The 18826-nt window shown below is 36.3% G+C and overlaps 1 protein-coding gene across 1 annotated transcript in view; it reads left to right on the top strand.

Annotated features, from left to right (window-relative positions):
• KALRN (kalirin RhoGEF kinase) overlaps positions 1 to 18826 on the top strand; it is a 731621-nt gene that overhangs the window by 191492 nt on the left and 521303 nt on the right. Inside the window, exons 24-27 of the mRNA XM_053698064.1 lie at positions 3434 to 3624; positions 6705 to 6806; positions 9141 to 9283; positions 10102 to 10204. Of these exons, the coding sequence (XP_053554039.1) occupies positions 3434 to 3624; positions 6705 to 6806; positions 9141 to 9283; positions 10102 to 10204 (539 nt within the window). The remainder of the gene's footprint in view (positions 1 to 3433; positions 3625 to 6704; positions 6807 to 9140; positions 9284 to 10101; positions 10205 to 18826) is intronic.

Raw genomic sequence — 18826 nt, 5'->3', positions numbered from 1 at the left:
GTATTGTTCTCATGACATTAGATATTGCTTGTTTGTTGTCAATTGAGATTTGATACTTGAAAAATTAGATTTAATATTGGAAAATGCAAGGTTCTACATTTGGAAGTAAAAATAAGCAGGCAATCTTTTATTTAAATTGGACTAGACTTAGCTAAACAGAGGAGGAAAGGGTTTTGGGAGTAGTAATAGGTAATAGCTAAAGATGGGTGCACAATGCAGGGAAGCAGCTTCTAAGGCTGATAAGATACTAGCATGTATTAAAAGAGGCATTGATGCAAGGGAGGAAAACATCATTCTGTAACTATATAAATCACTGGTAAGACCTCACCTTAAGTATGGAGTGCAGTTCTGGTGACCAATCTAAAAAAAGACATTGCAGACTTAGAAAAAATTCAGAGAAGGGCCACAAAGCTAAGAAGGGGAATGGAGAATTTAGGCTGTGAGGAGAGGTTAGCTAAATTGGGTCTGTTTTCTCTAGAACAAAGGCACTTGAGAGTTGACATGATTACGTTATATAAATATATTCAAGTCCCTTAAACTGAGATGGCAAAAGCTCTGTTTATTCCAAGAAAAATGTTTGTGACAAGGTCACAATTTAAGGCAGGTGGAAAGGAGATTTCATCTTCTGCAATGTAAATGTTTTTTTAGTGTAAGAGCAATCAAATTGTGGAACTCATTACCTGAGGAGGTAGTAAATGCCAATACTTTAGATACATTTAAAATGGTTTAGATACATTTCTGGCTAGAAACAGAATTCAAGGATATGATTGCTTGTGTTAAATATGTCACCTTGTTTAATGGGATTAATTTAAGCTCAGCTGGAGCTTTTTTGTAAATTAATTAAGATTTTGTATAGGTTGAACTTGATGGATGTCTGTCTTTTCTTAACGTCATCTACTATGTTACTATGTATATTGTGATGCATGTAATCCCAAGCATTGTATGGATAATGAATATCTTCAATTACCTATTCCATTCTTTTTAATAATGTTGTTGTTGGTTTAACAAATCTACTTAATTTCATAATAATCAACCCATTATCAAATTTGTTCATTCTACTTCGATCATACTCTAATAGTATGCAATGATATTGTTGCAGAAACTGAAAAATGTTGATGTTAATATAAGGTTTCTTCCATTTTTCCTCACTGTTTGTAATACACCTTTAAAAATCTGAACAAAACATTGAAAATCTTGAAATGTTTAGCCAGTAAATCAAACAAGTAGTTTGGAAAATCAAAAAAAGAATGAATATATTCTATAAAAAGAATTAGTTGTTGCTGTTATAGTGGTCAGTTATATTAAGTAACCCATGCACATTTGTACTGTTGTAGTTAGTAACCAGCAGATAATTACAATCTTACACTAGCCCCGTGTAATTTACTTGTACCTGTTTCAGTGGGATTCCTGCGCAGTTCCAGGGTTGTACTATTTCCCTTGGCATTTGTTATTGGTTTCCAGCATTTTGCTTAGCATGTATAATCCATGAGTGGGCTTCATTCTTGCGTGCTTATGGGATAAACACCACAAGACGCAAAGCTACTGAACCATATGCTTATATGCTTTACTTCAGTAGACTTTCATGGCTAATATTATTATTGATGGACAGTATTTTCTGATACTGGTTTAGCAGTCACTGTAGGACTACATTTAATGGTATATGCATTTTCTATTTGTGTTTTGATTTAGCTATAGTGGTGGTCATCTACATGCATCAATAGTGGTAAGCTCCTAGGGTTAGAGCATGTCACTGCAGGCAAGCCGTTTATATTCTTCTCAGCCTTCTCAGGCTTAAAGGGACACTGAACCCAAAATTATTTCTTCCGTGATTCAGATAGAGCATGCAATTTTAAGCCACTTTCTAATTTACTCCTATTATCAATTTTTCTTTGTTCTCTTGCTATCTTTATTTGAAAAAGAAGGTATCTAAGCTTTTTTTTGGGTTCAGAATTCTGGACAGCACTTTTTTTATTGGGGGATGAATTTATCCACCAATCAGCAAGGGCAACCCTTGTTGTTCACCAGAAATGGGCTGGCATCTAAACTTACATTATTGCATTTCAAATAAAGATATCAAGAGAATGAAGAAAATTTGATAATAGGAGTAAATTAGAAAGTTGATTAAAATGTCATGCTCTATCTGAATCACAAAAGAAAAATTTGGGTTCAGTGTCCCTTTAACTATTAACAACAAGGGCTTGTGATTTTGCAGTAAGATACAAGTTTGACAGTAGATATATGAATAGTTAAGTTGCCAAATAATTGCCAATACTTTGTTTTCTTTCTGGGCACAATTTATTTCAGCTCAAGTGACTGGACTGGTTCATGCTACATAGTATCCATCACAAGCAACAGCAAGTGGTCTATAAACAGTGTTCCAAGACCCAGATCCTTACAGTGTTCCAAGACCCAGATCCTTACAGTGTTCCAAGACCCAGATCCTTACAGTGTTCCAAGACCCAGATCCTTACAGTGTTCCAAGACCCAGATCCTTACAGTGTTCCAAGACCCAGATCCTTACAGTGTTCCAAGACCCAGATCCTTACAGTGTTCCAAGACCCAGATCCTTACAGTGTTCCAAGACCCAGATCCTTACAGTGTTCCAAGACCCAGATCCTTACAGTGTTCCAAGACCCAGATCCTTACAGTGTTCCAAGACCCAGATCCTTACAGTGTTCCAAGACCCAGATCCTTACAGTGTTCCAAGACCCAGATCCTTACAGTGTTCCAAGACCCAGATCCTTACAGTGTTCCAAGACCCAGATCCTTACAGTGTTCCAAGACCCAGATCCTTACAGTGTTCCAAGACCCAGATCCTTACAGTGTTCCAAGACCCAGATCCTTTATGTTGTCAAAGAAGCATCACCCCCCCACCCCAAAACACTGCTTTACAGCTGTTTAGTGGAAATGTATATGTACCAAATTAGTCCTGTGTGTGAAAAATAGCTGAGCAGGCAGACAAGTGAATTGTATTTTATTAACAAGCAGAGGCTTTACCATCTCTGTCTTAATGGAATAATCATGTTTTAGTGACAGGATCACATTTAGCTTGCAGAAACATTTTGCCAAGCTCATAATTATAAGACTTTGTAAAACAACTTTTACATTCTCCTATCAACCTATTGAATTACTAACATATATGTTACACAGTAATCGTTGTGCTTTTGGAATTCCTGCTAGAGAAATATAGCTTTGGCTTTTACGTTTTCAAAAAGCTTTTAGATATTTTGTATTGACAGTAAAATATATGAATATACGCATTATGTAAAGTACATAAAATATCATTTTACAACTGTTATAAGAGTACTAAACACTGCAATAGACCGTCTATCTCCCTTTTGTACTAATGTGATTATAAAATATATTATTGTTTCTGTTACACTTTGTATTCTGGAACCACTATATACTAATTTAAAATTGTCCTTTTTTGAAGGGTTTGACGAGAACCTGGATGTTCAGGGAGAACTTATCCTTCAGGATTCCTTCCAGGTTTGGGATCCCAAATCACTTATCCGCAAAGGGCGAGATCGACACCTCTTTCTTTTTGAAATATCCCTGGTGTTTAGCAAGGAGATCAAGGATTCTACAGGACACACAAAATATGTTTACAAAAATAAGCTGCTGGTGAGATCTGGGGGAAAAGCACAAACCACCCAGTTACACATTATAGGAACAATGCACACTCCATGCTGTGTACAGTGCAGATACACATGAGGCTCTGTTCATAAGTAAAGTCTATATATAGTACAATATGTATGGGGGAGGTACACTCACAACTACACACACAGTATATAAACATGCATATTATAAGTATAATATCTAACCCGATTATAATACAGATGTAGGGGCATATTTATCAAAGTGCGAGCGGACACAATACAATGTAGCGTCTCATGTGCGCTGCACATCGATAAATGCCGACAGCATACGCTGTCGACATTTATCATTGCACTAGCAGTTCACCAGAACTGCTTGTGCAATACCGCCCCCTGCAGATTTGTGGCCAATCAGCCGCTAGCAGGGGGTGTCAATCAACCCGATCGTATTTGATCGGGTTGATTTCTGTCCACGGCCTCAGAGCAGGCAGACAAGTTATGGAGCAGCGGTCTTTAGACAAGGGGCATCAAGCTCTATTCAGAGCTTGATAATTCGGCCCCATAGAATTTACTCTCTTGTATTTATTACACAGTTTGTGCGTAATAACGATACAGACATTGTTCTGTATATAACAGTAACTCACATAGATTACGAGTTTTGCGCTAAACAGGGTGCGAAAATAACGCCAAAAAATTTGCGTTATTGCACTTTCCATAGTGCTGCCATTACGAGTTACTGAAAAACCTCCTTGTGCTGTGCATTATGGTGCGTTAAGCTCCATACTGCACAAAAGCAAAGGGCTAAGTTTACGTGCTCGTGCACGCTTTCCCCTATAGACATCAATGGAGGGAAAGTGTTAGAAAAATTTAACACCTGCGATTGCGGAATGGCAAATCGCCGTAACTCCACCCCATTGATGTCTATGGGGGAAAGAAAGTTACGTTTACGGTTAAACACCCTAACATAAACCCCTAGTCTAAACACCCCTAGTCCGGCTCCCACTGACATCGCAGACACTAATAAAAGTTATTAACACCTAAACCGACGCTCCCAGACATCGCCGACACTAAATATAATTATTAACCCCCAATCCACGCCCTTGACACTGCCAACACCTAAATAAAGTGATTAACTCCTAATCCGCCGCTCCCCGACATCGCAAAACACTGAATTAAACTATTAACCCCTAAACCTAACACCCCCTTAACTTTAAATTAAAAGTTACAATATAACTATCTTTAAATAAATAAAAACTTACCTGTGAAATTAAAAAAACTAACATTAAACTATAAATTAACCTAACATAACTATTCTTATAAAATTTAAAAAACTACCAATTAAAAAAATCTAAATTACAAATGTAAAAAATCTAATACAACGAAAAAATTTAAAGAAAATCTAAGATTACAATAATAATAAACACTAAAATTACGAAAAATACAAATCTCTAAGATTAAAAAAAATAATAAACGAAATTATCAAAAATAAAGACAATTACACCTAATCTAATAGCCCTATAAAAATAACCCCCCAAAATAAAAACACCCCCATACCTACAATAGCCTTAAAAGGGCCTTTTGTACGGCATTGCCCTAAATTAAACAGCTCTTTTACCTACAACAAAATACAAAGTCCACCCAACCAACCCCCCAAAATAAAAAACCTAAGTCTAAAAAAATCCTAAACTACCCATTGCCCCTAAAGGGGCATTTGTATGGGCATTTAAAAGTGCATTCAGCTCTTTTACACTGCACTTAAAAGGGCACTCAGCTCTTTTACAGTGTCCAAAAAACCCTAATCTAAAAAAATAACCCACCCAAAAAAATAAATAAAAACCTAACACTAGCCCCATAAAATCTACTCACGGTTCCTGAAGTCCGGTCATCCATCCTCATCCAGGTGGCGAGAAGTCTTTATCCAGGTGGTGACACCTTCATCCATCTTGGGGACGTCTTCTATCTTCATCCCAGCGGCGAGAAGCGGAGCTATCCTGGACGACGATTACATCCTGCGCGGAGCGTCCTCTTCATACGATCACCGCCGTACACTGAAGTTGAATGCAAGGTACCCGTTTTAAAATGGTGTACCTTGCATTCCTATTGGCTGATTTGATTCTTCAAATTCAAATCAGCCAATAGGATGAGGGCTGTTCAAAACAGTATTAGTTTTTTTTAAATTTCTAATTTAGGTTTTTAATTTTTTCATAGTGTTAGGTTTTTTTTAATCATGTAATTTAGGATTTTTAATTGGTAGTTTTTTTTTTATTAGAATAGTTATGTTAGGTTGATTTATAGTTTAAACTTAGCTTTTTGTTATTTCACAGATAAGTGTTTATTTATTTAAATATAGTTATATTGTATTTTTAATTTAAAGTTAGGGGGGTGTTAGGTTTAGGGGTTTATAGTTGAATTGTGTTTTGTGATGTGGGGGCCGGCGGTTTAGGGGTTAATAGGTTTAGTTTAGTAGTTATGATGTGGGGGGCTGGAGGTTTAGGGGTTAATAGGTTTAGTTTATTAATTAGAATGTTGGGGATGGGGGTTTAGGGGTTAATACATTATTATAGTGTTGGCGATGTGGGAGGCCGGCGGTTTAGGGTTTAATAGGTTTATTTAGTGTCGACAATGTCGGTGGTGGCGGATTAGGGGTTAAAAGGTTTATTTAATAGTCGCGATGTTGGTGGGTGGCAGATTAGGGGTTAATAAGTTTAATATAGTGTTTGCGAAGTGGGAGGACGGCAGTTTAGTGGTTAATATGTAGTTTATGGGTGTTAGTGTACTTTGTAACATTTTAGTAATGAGTTTTGTGAAACATTTTTGTTTTGCAAAATCCATGACTACTGCTCTCGCAGAATAGATCGTGTCGGTGTATTTTTTTGAGTGCGAAATGGACGTTGCGTTACAGGCTAAAATACTTGCGGTATAGCTATACTGCCACGACTCGTAATATGCGTTACTAGCCATTCCAGCTCAATGGCCAATTTTTCAGCGGTAATAGCCATTCCGCAACACTTGTAATCTAGCTGACTGCTCCTTATATAATACATATACACTGCTCTGAATATAACAGAGATCAGTATACCTCACACATACAATATCATTCTCCTTTAGACCTCAGAGCTGGGAGTGACTGAACATGTTGAAGGAGACTCCTGTAAGTTCGCCCTATGGTCGGGTCGCACGCCATCCTCTGATAACAAGACTGTTCTCAAGGTAGGTTCTACTTTGTGTTTGTTCAAACTTCTTGTCTGGACTCCAAAGGTTTTTAGTGTCAGTCAGCACCACTGAGCAGAAATAATGGGAAAGCAGTTCCACTCTTCTCACTAAAGGGACATTAAATCAACATTTTTTTCTGTTGGAGTTGCTACTATCAGCCAGTGAGAAGCAGAGTCCTGGGACTTTATTGTACAAAAAAAAAATGTTTATCTGCTGCTCTTTCACATACATGACGGAAACAAAATGAAGTAGTGTATATATTTAAGTGTGTGTATTTCTACCAAATGTTGGCAATTTAAAGTGAATGTAAATTTGAATGAATAAGTGCGGGTTTTTTAAGAATACTTTTAAAAACAGGGGCACTTCCATTCATTAAAATTTATATTGAAGCATTTTTTTTAAATACTTACCTTTTTCTTTTTGAAAACCAGACTGGCGATCCTCCGCCTGAAGCTCCTCTGTACTTAGCACCGCAATGATGAAACTGGCTTCCTCCAGGAAGCAGGTTTCGTCATCGATATGCCAAGTACAGCAGGAGAAGCGAGCAGAGGATCGCCGGTCTGGTTTTCCTAAAGTAAAAGGTAGTATTTTTTTAAAAATGGTTCAATGTAAATTTGAATGAAAGAAAGTACCCCCACTTTTAATAGCATTTTTAAAAACTGGGAACTTATTCATTCAAATTTACATTCACTTTAAGTAGTATATTTAAGTAGTATATATACTTAATACAATTAATTAATAGTAACCAAATTTTTAATGTTTTTTTTTTTTTTTTTAAAACCAAAAATGAGATTTTAGCCTTAAGTTTGAGTGATGCCTCAATTTCACAAGTTCACTATCTCATGAAACTGACATTTAAGTAAAAATGAAACTTATAAACCATTTAATGTGTATGCAGTTCTTTTGCAATATAGTGCTGATGTATATTACATATATATAAAAATAGACTTTGATGCACCTTTAAACTTTTCAACCTAAAATGTTAAATATACATTTTTTAAATTTGCAGTTTTTGACGTAAATTATAATTGAGTTACTTGTTAGACTGTGTATACTGGTGTTGTGTAATTTCCAATGCAGGTGTTCTTTTGTATTTATTTTAACAAAGTGTTTTATAGCCAATCAGAGGCTGCATCAGCAATAGGACATGCAGTGATAAGTGCTCAGCTTGTTGCTGTGTGAAGATAATGAAGCGTTACTGCACATGCACCGAGTGCATCAGGCTAGGTGAAGCTTTTAGTGTATGTGCAGTAACACTTCACTGTCTCTATGGAAATGCGCAAACATGTATTTGCTCTTACAACTAAATGGGCAATCTTATTTGCTCTTGTTAAAACGGTGCTCTTCTTGACTGACATTGGTCTGTGTGACAATAAAAAGCCTCAAGATTTTATACTGTGTAGTGTAATAGAAATATATGAACATAGATATTGACAGCAGATAAAAGCCAGAAGGTTTATCTAGCCTGCCCATATTTCCTTCTGAAGTGTATATTCAATTTCCCTTCTATTTGTCCCAACCACTTCTACTGTAGTACACTTCTGTTTGTTTGTGTCAAATATATTTGAAATGTAGGAACATTGTCTGCCACATGTAGCTATGTATAGACTATAAATGTCCTCTGTTGTAATATGTATTATACCATCTACTGCAAGAAAAACAAATATTCATTGTTTATCCTTTATCCACATCTTTAATGTGATTAGACCTTTCTGTAGTTTCCTGATAAAATGATTATATTTTATATTAAAAATTCTTTGAAACATAACCAAAGTCCATTTAAATATTTTCCTGAATCCTAAGTGAAATCTAACAATTTGCTAATTGCCACCTGCTATTTCCTTAAATGTCTTTCTTGTATAGCTAAAGCTTTTATATTTTGCTTCTTACCAGAATTCTCTTTTTTTCTGCTTTGCCCTCAAATATTGTGCTATATTCTATTTTACAGCACAGAATTTATCTGTAAAAAAAATCTGCAGAGAAACAAATTAAACTTTTTGTAGGGAAAAGATAAATTAATGAGCATTCCCAGCTGTAATGCTATATACATAATTGCGTCATTTAATTCCTTTAGTGTCAGACTTTGTGCCACACCAGATTTATTATTTCATTGGGACAAGCTATGTTGTGCAGTGAAGAGTTCTCATCTTGGTATTTCCAGACCTAAATTAAATATGCCTACATCCTGGATACAATGTATACAGTTTACTTTATGGAACATTTTCCTAAAAACATCCTATAGCTACTGGCTTAAACTTGCTGGCTTTCCCTGGTGAGAACCTCAGTACCCAGAGGGTTCAGCAGGGCCTGATAAGTTTTTTCTCTCTCCAGGCATCCAGTATTGAAGTAAAGCAGGAATGGATCAAAAATATTCGTGAGGTAATACAGGAAAGGATGATTCATCTAAAGGGAGCTCTTAAGGAGCCTATCCAACCCCCCAAAACACCAGCAAAGCAAAGGAACAACAGCAAGAGGTATGTATATCTGCACGCTTTCATCTATCCCCTGCAGAAATAAGTGTGCTGCTATCATATTATCCCTACAGAGCGGTTACTGTATATCTGCTAGGCAATGCTCGCTATGTGTTTGACAAGCTGTCTGTACAAAACATTTTGTTTGCACAGCATGAGGATAAATCAAATTTTTTGCACTTAAATGAGCAGATAATATCAGTGAATGTCATATCCCGTTACTCTGTATCGCTGACAGTCTTGTTTTTTGTAAATTGTTAGCAAGACACCATATTGCTTTTGGTTCTTAACTTTTTGGATAATTTTACATATCTGTATGCAAACAGCATTGTCTGACACATAAAAATATGTAGCTTGTTCCTCCGTATTGAAATAAATTGTTAGCCCCTATTTAGTACATTTACAACCTCTGTGAGCATGAGTAAGAGGGAGCACATTCACATAAAGATTTGTAATCTCCAGAAATGGTAGCGGTCTTCTTAACATTCTAACATCTCAGTCAGTCCGACAGACATTATCATTAATCTGAAGACAGTAAGATTGTATCCTTTTCAACCTTGTATGGCTTTTTTGTACTTTAGATTTTAAACTGAATGTTTTTATTATCTTTAGGAGCCATCTTGCTGCTTTTCATTTTTCATTTATCTAAAACTCAACACCTGAATTGTATATATAGCTTGAAAGCTTAAATAATATAACATACCTCATTCCCACAATAGAGAACAGACAATATATAAGATATCCAGACACTTTTTGGCATGTAATACATGCACAGGCTTTTTAGTAACATTAACCCTTTTATACTTGCAACTCATCCACAGGGATGGACTTGAGGATGCAGATAGTCAGGGCGATGGAAGCAGCCAGCCAGACACCATCTCTATTGCCTCTAGGACATCACAGAACACAGTGGACAGTGACAAGGTATGATCTGGCCTTCAACTGCAGTGCTTATGATTCCACTGATTACTAAGATTGATTTGTAAATTCTTACACCTATGAAAGGGTTATATATAAGTTGGTTTGGTTTTAGTTCACTTCTGTGTCTCAACAGAGCCATTTGTTCATCTAATAGATTCCCCAGCTGCAGCAGTGACCAATGCTGGGAATGTACTCTTTGTTTTGGTACTTTATAACCCTGAGTGATTGCTGGTAACTGTAGTTTCAGTCTGACTGCAGCTCTCTGTAACCTAGGCCAGTAATTTCTAAGGTAAAGGCTCTGTAACCTAGGCCAGTAATCAGTGTCTTAAAGCTGTATTCTGCTCTCTAAAAAGCTTACAATCTAAAAGGTAATCATTGAAAGGAAGAAATAGTTTTCTGTGAGTGCTAATGGCAGGCCTGGTCTGTCTGATATTGAGTTTCCAACATGAAAAATTGTTCTAGGTTGTATGTTAAAGTGATAATAAACTTTACATGTTTTAAAATCAGGTCTGGAATCTAAGTGATATTTTAGATGGACTTTAATTGATCATTTCTAACGAAGATGCGCTGTAACTTACTTTGTAATCCAGCCGTGCCATTCTATTTCCCGATTCTTCAGCCACCCACTTTAAAACTCATATTTTTGTGAGCTAACATTTTAAACTGTTTTCCAATCTGCGCCCTAGCCGTATGGCAATGCCTGGAGAACAGTACAAACCAATAGCTCACAAAAAATATGAGTTTTGAAGTGGGCGGCCAGAGAGTGGGGAATTAAAATGGCATGGCTAGATTTAAAAGTAAGGTACAGCGCACAGAAGTGATCAATTCAAATTCATCTAAAATACGCTCTCTAAACAAATGGATTTTCATGATTAAAAGAGGCTCTTCTTTGTTAATTTGTGTAAATCTTTAATCTTCAAGAAAACTATCTAAAAGTAGCGTTTAGAATAGACGGTATCTTCATCCTACTAGACTACATTTTAAAGAACCTTAAAGGGATACTAACCTAATTTTTTTCTTTCATGATTTAGATAGAGCAGGCAATTTTAAGCAACTTTCTAATTTACTCATATTATCAATTTTTCTTTGTTTTCTTGCTATCTTTATTTAAAAAGCAGGAATGTAACGCTTAAGAGTCGGACCATTTTTGGTTCAGTACCTGGTTTGTGCTTGCTTATTGGTGGCAACATGTAAGGTATCTAATATGCAGATCTGTATTTTCCCAGGTTAGCTTCATTGCTAGTACCAGAAATGGGCGATCACGACATTTTTTCCCTAGGGTTTAAAAAAAAAAAAGAAAAAGTAAAATCCCCAACATAATGCTTAAAGGGACACTGAACCCCAAAAAATTATTTCATGATTCCGATAGAGCATGACATTTTAAGCAACTTTCTAATTTACTCCTATTATCAATTTTTCTTCGTTCTCTTGCTATCTTTATTTTAAAAGCAGGAATGTAAATCTTAGCAGCCAGGTCATTTTAGGTTCAGCACCATGGTTAGCGCTTGCTTATTGGAGGCTTACATTTACCCACCAATAAGCAAGCATAACCCAGGTTCTCAACCAAAAATGGGCCGGCTCCTATGCATCACGTTCCTACTTTTTAAATAAAGATAACAAGAGAACAAAGAAAAATTGATAATAGGAGTAAATTAGAAAGTTGCTTAAAATTGCATGCTCTATCTGAATCATGAAAGAAAAAATGTGGGTTTAGTGTCCCTTTAACGTCCCTTGGCAGTTTACATTGTACCTCTTTTCTCATTTAGAACTTCTTCAATAACATCCACATGTTACTATTATCGTCTTCCATTGAAATAGAACTGATAAACAATCATTTACACTGCAAAAATGATCATTTTACCACTGCAGAAATTATTACAAACATTGTGGTGTTTGGATTGATCCCTTTGTACAGTGTCTAAGTAAAATAATAATTTGCATGTGTAAAATTTACCTTCCTGATAAGTGTTAAACATTCTGGGCCAGATTACAAGTGGTGCGCAATAATCGCAATATCAGGTTTCTGCAATTGTTTGCACGCAGGTTAAATTGTGCTGGTTTTACAAGTTCAAAGTAAACGTGATCGCGTGAGGGCAATTGTAATTTACGCTAGAATGATTACCGCGTCCTCCGAGCTGTGGTTAACTGTTTTGCTAAACTAAAAAGTTTTACAAAACACATCAAACATACATTACAAAGTACAGTTACACTCATAATAACACCCTCTAATACAAATTAATAAATACAAATATTGCACAAAAACGTTATAAGGGTCTCGGGTGTTAAAGTCCTTTGTCTGCCTATTTTTTTTTTAACATAGAGATACACACATATACATGTCTAAAGATGTATGTGTGTGTGTGTGTGTGTGTGTATATATATATATATATATATATATATATATATATATGTGTGTGTGTGTGTACATATGTATTTATGTATTTTATATCTGTATATATGTATATAGATATATATATATATATATATACACATATAAACACATAAATACTTATGTATACATATATAGACATATATAAAAGTGCATACAAAGAGAGAAGCGCTCTACCAGGAATGAACAACAGCTCAGTAGCTTGTTCTATGGTGAGTTACCACGTAGGAGCAGCCTCTTTTAGCCAAGTTGTGTTTTTCACAGAGGCCGAAACGATTGTCTGGGGTTGTCATATTCCTTGTTCAGAGGAGAATTGCCTGGTATTTCGGGGCTGGACTGACCTTACTCCGCGGGGTCAGACTGATATGCTTCAGGAAAGTTTTCCTCTGTGAGAAGCACAACTGGGCTAAACGAGGCTGCTACTAGGTGGTAACTTGCCATAGAATAAGCTACTGAGCTGTTGTTCATTCCTGGTAGAGCGCTTCTCTCTTTGTATGCATTTGTGTTATGACCCTTGGGAGGTCTCCCTAAGAGTGATGGGGGAAACCAGGTGTGGACTCCTTGCCCAGTGTGCTTAGGGGAATATGGCTGCACCTCACTGACAAGGCCCATAGAAGGCCGAAATGATCATCTGTGGTTGTCATGTTTCTTGTTCAGAGGAGAATTGCCTGGTATTTTGGGGCTGGACTGACCTTACTCGGCGGGATCAGACTGATATACTTCAGAAAAGTTTTCCTCTGTGAAAAGCACAACTGGGCTAAAAGAGGCTGCTCCTAGGTGGTAACTCGCCATAGAACAAGCTACTGAGCTGTTGTTCGTTCCTGGTAGAGCGCTTCTCTCTTTGTATGCATATATAGAAGTAGATGAAAACATGAAAAAGCATATTTATGGAATATTCATATTTTCATGTCGGGTTTGGGCATTTTAGAATATGTGATCGGGCTTGCGCATATTAGAATATGTGATCGGGCTTGCGCATATTAGAATATGTGATTGAGCTTGCGCATATTAGAATATGTGATTGGGCTTGCGCATATTAGAATATGTGATCGGGCTTGCGCATATTAGAATATGTGATTGGGCTTGCGCATATTAGAATATGTGATTGGGCTTGCGCATATTAGAATATGTGATCGGGCTTGCGCATATTAGAATATGTGATCGGGCTTGCGTATATTAGAATATGTGATTGGGCTTGCGCCTATTAGAATATGTGATCGGGCTTGCGCATATTAGAATATGTGATCGGGCTTGCGCATATTAGAATATGTGATCGGGCTTGCACATATAAAAATATGCAATTGGGTTAATGCATGTTTGCTTAATTACTTTTTTTTAACTTTTAATATTTTAAAAGTATTTTTTTAAGTTTTCATACTGTAAATTGTGAAGCTGCTAAGTTAAGGGATAGTAAACACCAAAAATGTTATTGTTTGAAAATATAAATAATCCCTTTATTACCCATTCCCCAGTTTTGCATAACCAACACTGTTATATTAATATACTTTTTACCTCTGTGATTACCTTGTATCTAAGCTTCTGCAGACTGCCTGCTTATCTCAGATCTTTTGACAGACAGCAGTTGTGATTTCAGTTAATTCACATTTCCTACTCATCTCCAGTACGATATATTACATATATGTCTATTAAATACATACACATATGTACATTTCTGTAACTGCCAGTACCAAGGAACTATACAATAGCAATGCAAACATGTAAAAAAGGCGCGTTTTGGGGCTTATCACGTGCTGAGTTTTTTTCGAGCTGGTAAAACGTAATGTAACATTGTGTAAATTATGTGTAAAATGAAAGCAGATGCAAGATTTTGTAAAGCAAAATCATCCAAATAATAAACTTCCTTTTCTATGTAGAGCAGGATTTTTTTTAATTAAAATTAAAAAAGAGAAATGTATCTTTACTGTATTACTTATTGTTAACTTATAGTTAAAGTTTTCTGCCCTTTAATAACCTGTGTTTTTAATTTGGATAAAAAAATCTATTCATCATACAGATGCTTCTTTTACTGGGAGTGGTCACATGCAGTCTCATTCACAAATCAGCTGTCCCATTCTCTAGATGACTGCCATCTCATTCACTAACCAGAGTTATTGATTTATTGCACGGGAAAATAGATTTTAAAATAATTATTTTCATTAAAGGGACATGAAACCTACATTTTTTCTTCTGCCCACCCGTCAAAGGTAACTTGGTAATAAACAATTGGGTAGATTCCGATTTTTGCGGTATGAGTAAAAAAGCAGCGATATGGCTCTTTTTCAACATAATTACCGCAGCTTTCAAAAAGTAATTTTTCAATGGGACTTCCTTTGCGCCGGTATTACGAGTCTGCCTGGGAGGCAAAAAAGTGAGCGGTACACTCTATACCGCCAAGATCGATACCATAAAACTCATAACTAAAGTGCTAAAAAGTACACTAACACCCATAAACTACCTATTAACCCCTAAACCGAGGCCCTCCTGCATCGCAAATACTATAATAAATTTATTAACCCCTAATCTGCCGCTCCAGACATCGCCACCACTATAATAAACATATTAACCCCTAAACCACCACACTCATGAATCACAAACACTAGTTAAATATTATTAGCCCCTAACATCGCCACCACCTACCTACATTTATTAACCCCTAATCTGCTGCCCCCAATGTCGCCGCCACTATACTAAATTTATTAACCTCTAAACCTAAATCTAACCCCAACCCTAACACCCCCTAACTTAAATATAATTAAAATAAATCTAAATAAAACCTACTATCATTACCTAAATAATTCCTTTTTAAAACTAAATACTTACCTATAAAATAAACCCTAAGCTAGCTACAAGCTATAACTAATAGTTACATTGTAGCTATCTTAGGGTTTCTTTTTATTTTACAGGCAAGTTTGTATTTATTTTAACTAGGTAGAATAGTTACTAAATAGTTATTAACTATTTACTAACTACCTAGCTAAAATAAATACAAATTTACCTGTAAAATAAAACCTAACCTACCTTACACTAACACCTAACCTTACACTGCAATTAAATCAATTACATTAATTAAATACAATTACCTATATTACAATAAAACAAAACACTTAATTACACAAAATAAAAAAAGAAATTATCAGATATTTAAACTAATTACACCTAATCTAATAGCCCTATCAAAATAAAAAAGCCCCCCTTAAATTAAAAAAAAAAACCTAGCCTAAACTAAACTACCAATAGCCCTTAAAAGGGCCTTTTGCGGGGCATTGCCCCAAAGAAATCAGCTCTTTTACCTGTAAAAAAATACAAACACCCCCCAACAGTAAAACCCACCACCGACACAACCAACCCCCCAAATAAAATACTAACTAAAAAAACCTAAGCTCCCCATTGCCCTGAAAAGGGCATTTGGATGGGCATTGCCCTTAAAAGGGCATTTAGCTCTTTTTCCGCCCAAAAGCCCTAATCTAAAAATAAAACCCACCCAATAAACTCTTAAAAAAACCTAACACTAACTCCCTGAAGATCCACTTACAGTTTTTGAAGACCCAACATCCATCCTCAACAAAGCCGGCAGAAGTCCTCAATGAAGCGGCAGAAGTCTTCATCCAGACGACATCTTCTATCTTCATCCATCCGGCGCAGAGCAGGTCCATCTTCAAGACATCCGGCACGGAGCATCCTCTTCTCTTGACGTCTAACGAAGAATGAAGGTTCCTTTATTTGACGTCATCCAAGATGGCGTCCCTTGAATTCCGATTGGCTGATAGAATTTTATCAGCCAATCGGAATTAAAGGTGAAAAAATCCTATTGGCTGATACAATCAGCCAATAGGATTGAGCTTCAATCCTATTAGCTGATCCAATCAGCCAATAGGATTGAAGCTAAATCCTATTGGCTGATTGCATCAGCCAATAGTATTTTTTCACCTTTAATTCTGATTGGCTGAGCGTCAATCCTATTGGCTGATCCAATCAGCCAATAGGATTGAGCTTGCATTCTATTGGCTGTTCCAATCAGCCAATAGAATGCAAGCTCAATCCTATTGGCTGATTGGATTAGCCAATAGGATTGAAGCTCAGTCCTATTGGCTGATTGCCTCAGCCAATAGGATGTTTTCACCTTTAATTCCGATTGGCTGATAGAATTCTATCAGCCTATCGCAATTCAAGGTTCGCCATCTTGGATGACGTCACTTAAAGGAACCTTCATTCTTCGTTAGACGTCAAGAGAAGAAGATGCTCCGTGCCAGATGTCTTGAAGATGGACCCGCTCCGCGACGGATGGATGAAGATAGAAGATGTCTGGATGAAGACTTCTGCCCGGTTGGATGAAGACTTCTGCCCTGTTGGATGAAGACTTCTGCAGCTTCATTGAGGACTTATCCCGGCTTCGTTGAGGATGGATGTCCGGTCTTCAAAAACTGTAAGTGGATCTTCGGGTTTTTTTAAGGGTTTATTGGGTGGGTTTTATTTTTAGATTAGGGCTTTTGGGCAGAAAAAGAGCTAAATGCCCTTTTAAGGGCAATGCCCATCCAAATGCCCTTTTCAGGACAATGGGGAGCTTAGTTTATTTTAGTTAGGATTTTATTTGGGGAGTTGGTTGTGTGGGTGGTGGGTTTTACTGTTGGGGGGTGTTTGTATTTTTTTTTTACAGGTAAAAGAGCTGATTTCTTTGGGGCAATGCCCCGCAAAAGGCCCTTTTAAGGGCTATTGGTAGTTTAGTTTAGGCTACAGGTTTTTTTTTATTTTGGGGGGGCTTTTTTTATTTTGATAGGGCTATTAAATTAGGTGTAATTTAGTTTAAATATCTGATCATTTCTTTTTTTATTTTGTGTAATTTAGTGTTTTTTTTTTTTGTAATTTAGGTAATTCTATTTAATTAATGTAATTGATTTAATTGTAGTGTAAGGTTAGGTGTTAGTGTAACTCAGGTTAGGTTTTATTTTACAGGTAAATTTGTATTTATTTTAGCTAGGTAGTTAGTTACTAAATAGTTATTAACTATTTACTATTCTACCTAGTTAAAATAAATACAAACTTGCCTGTAAAATAAAAATAAACCCTAAGCTAGCTACAATGTAACTATTAGTTATATTGTAGCTAGCTTAGGGTTTATTTTATAGGTAAGTATTTAGTTTTAAATAGGAATTATTTAGGTAATGATAGTAGGTTTTATTTAGATGTATTTTAATTATATTTAAGTTAGGGGGTGTTAGGGTTAGACTTCGGTTTAGGGGTTAATAAATTTAGTATAGTGGCGGCAGTGTTTAGACTCAGGGTTTATGTTAGGGTGTTAGGTGTAAACATAAATTTTGTTTCCTCATAGGAATCAATGGGGCTGCGTTACTGAGCTTTACGCTGCTTTTTTGCAGGCGTTAGACTTTTTTCAGCTGGCTCTCCCCATTGATGTCTATGGGGAAATCGTGCACAAGCACGTAAAACCAGCTCACAGCAGCGATGGTATTGGAGTGCGGTATGGAACTCAATTTTGCTTTACACTCACTTCTTACCTGATAACACCGGGTTTTTGTAAACCTGTAATACCAGCGCTGTAGGGAAGTGAGCGGTGCAATAACTTGCAAGTTATTACTGGGCAGCTCTTACCACAAAACTCGTAATCTAGCCGAATAGTAATAATACACATGCTTCTCTATATAATGATTTTTAGTGTGTGTGTATGTATATATATATATATATATATATATATATATATATATATACCTGTGATATGCAATTAGCCTAAATACATGAACATGGTTATAAAATGACCTGCGAACACCAGAATTTTCTCTATTTTGGACCTATAAGCTGTGTCTATCTGCATGTCCGCATCATGGTTCTACGTGGAAAAGAATTGCCAGAGTTTACAATGATGAGTATAATGATGTATCTATGTATACACTGATGAGTATGCTGTGCAGTATACTGATGTATCTATGTATACACTGATGAGTATGCTGTGCAGTATACTGATGTATCTATGTATACACTGATGAGTATGCTGTGCAGTATACTGATGCATCTATGTATACACTGATGAGAATGCTGTGCAGTATACTGATGTATCTATGTATACACTGATGAGTATGCTGTGCAGTATACTGATGTATCTATGTATACACTGATGAGTATGCTGTGCAGTATACTGATGTATCTATGTATACACTGATGAGTATGCTGTGCAGTATACTGATGTATCTATGTATACACTGATGAGTATGCTGTGCAGTATAATG

This window comes from Bombina bombina, chromosome 1 (assembly GCF_027579735.1).
Source record: "Bombina bombina isolate aBomBom1 chromosome 1, aBomBom1.pri, whole genome shotgun sequence".
Taxonomy (NCBI): Eukaryota; Metazoa; Chordata; class Amphibia; order Anura; family Bombinatoridae; genus Bombina; species Bombina bombina.
Note: the sequence above shows the minus strand (reverse complement) of the source record. Positions and strands in the feature narration are given on the sequence as shown.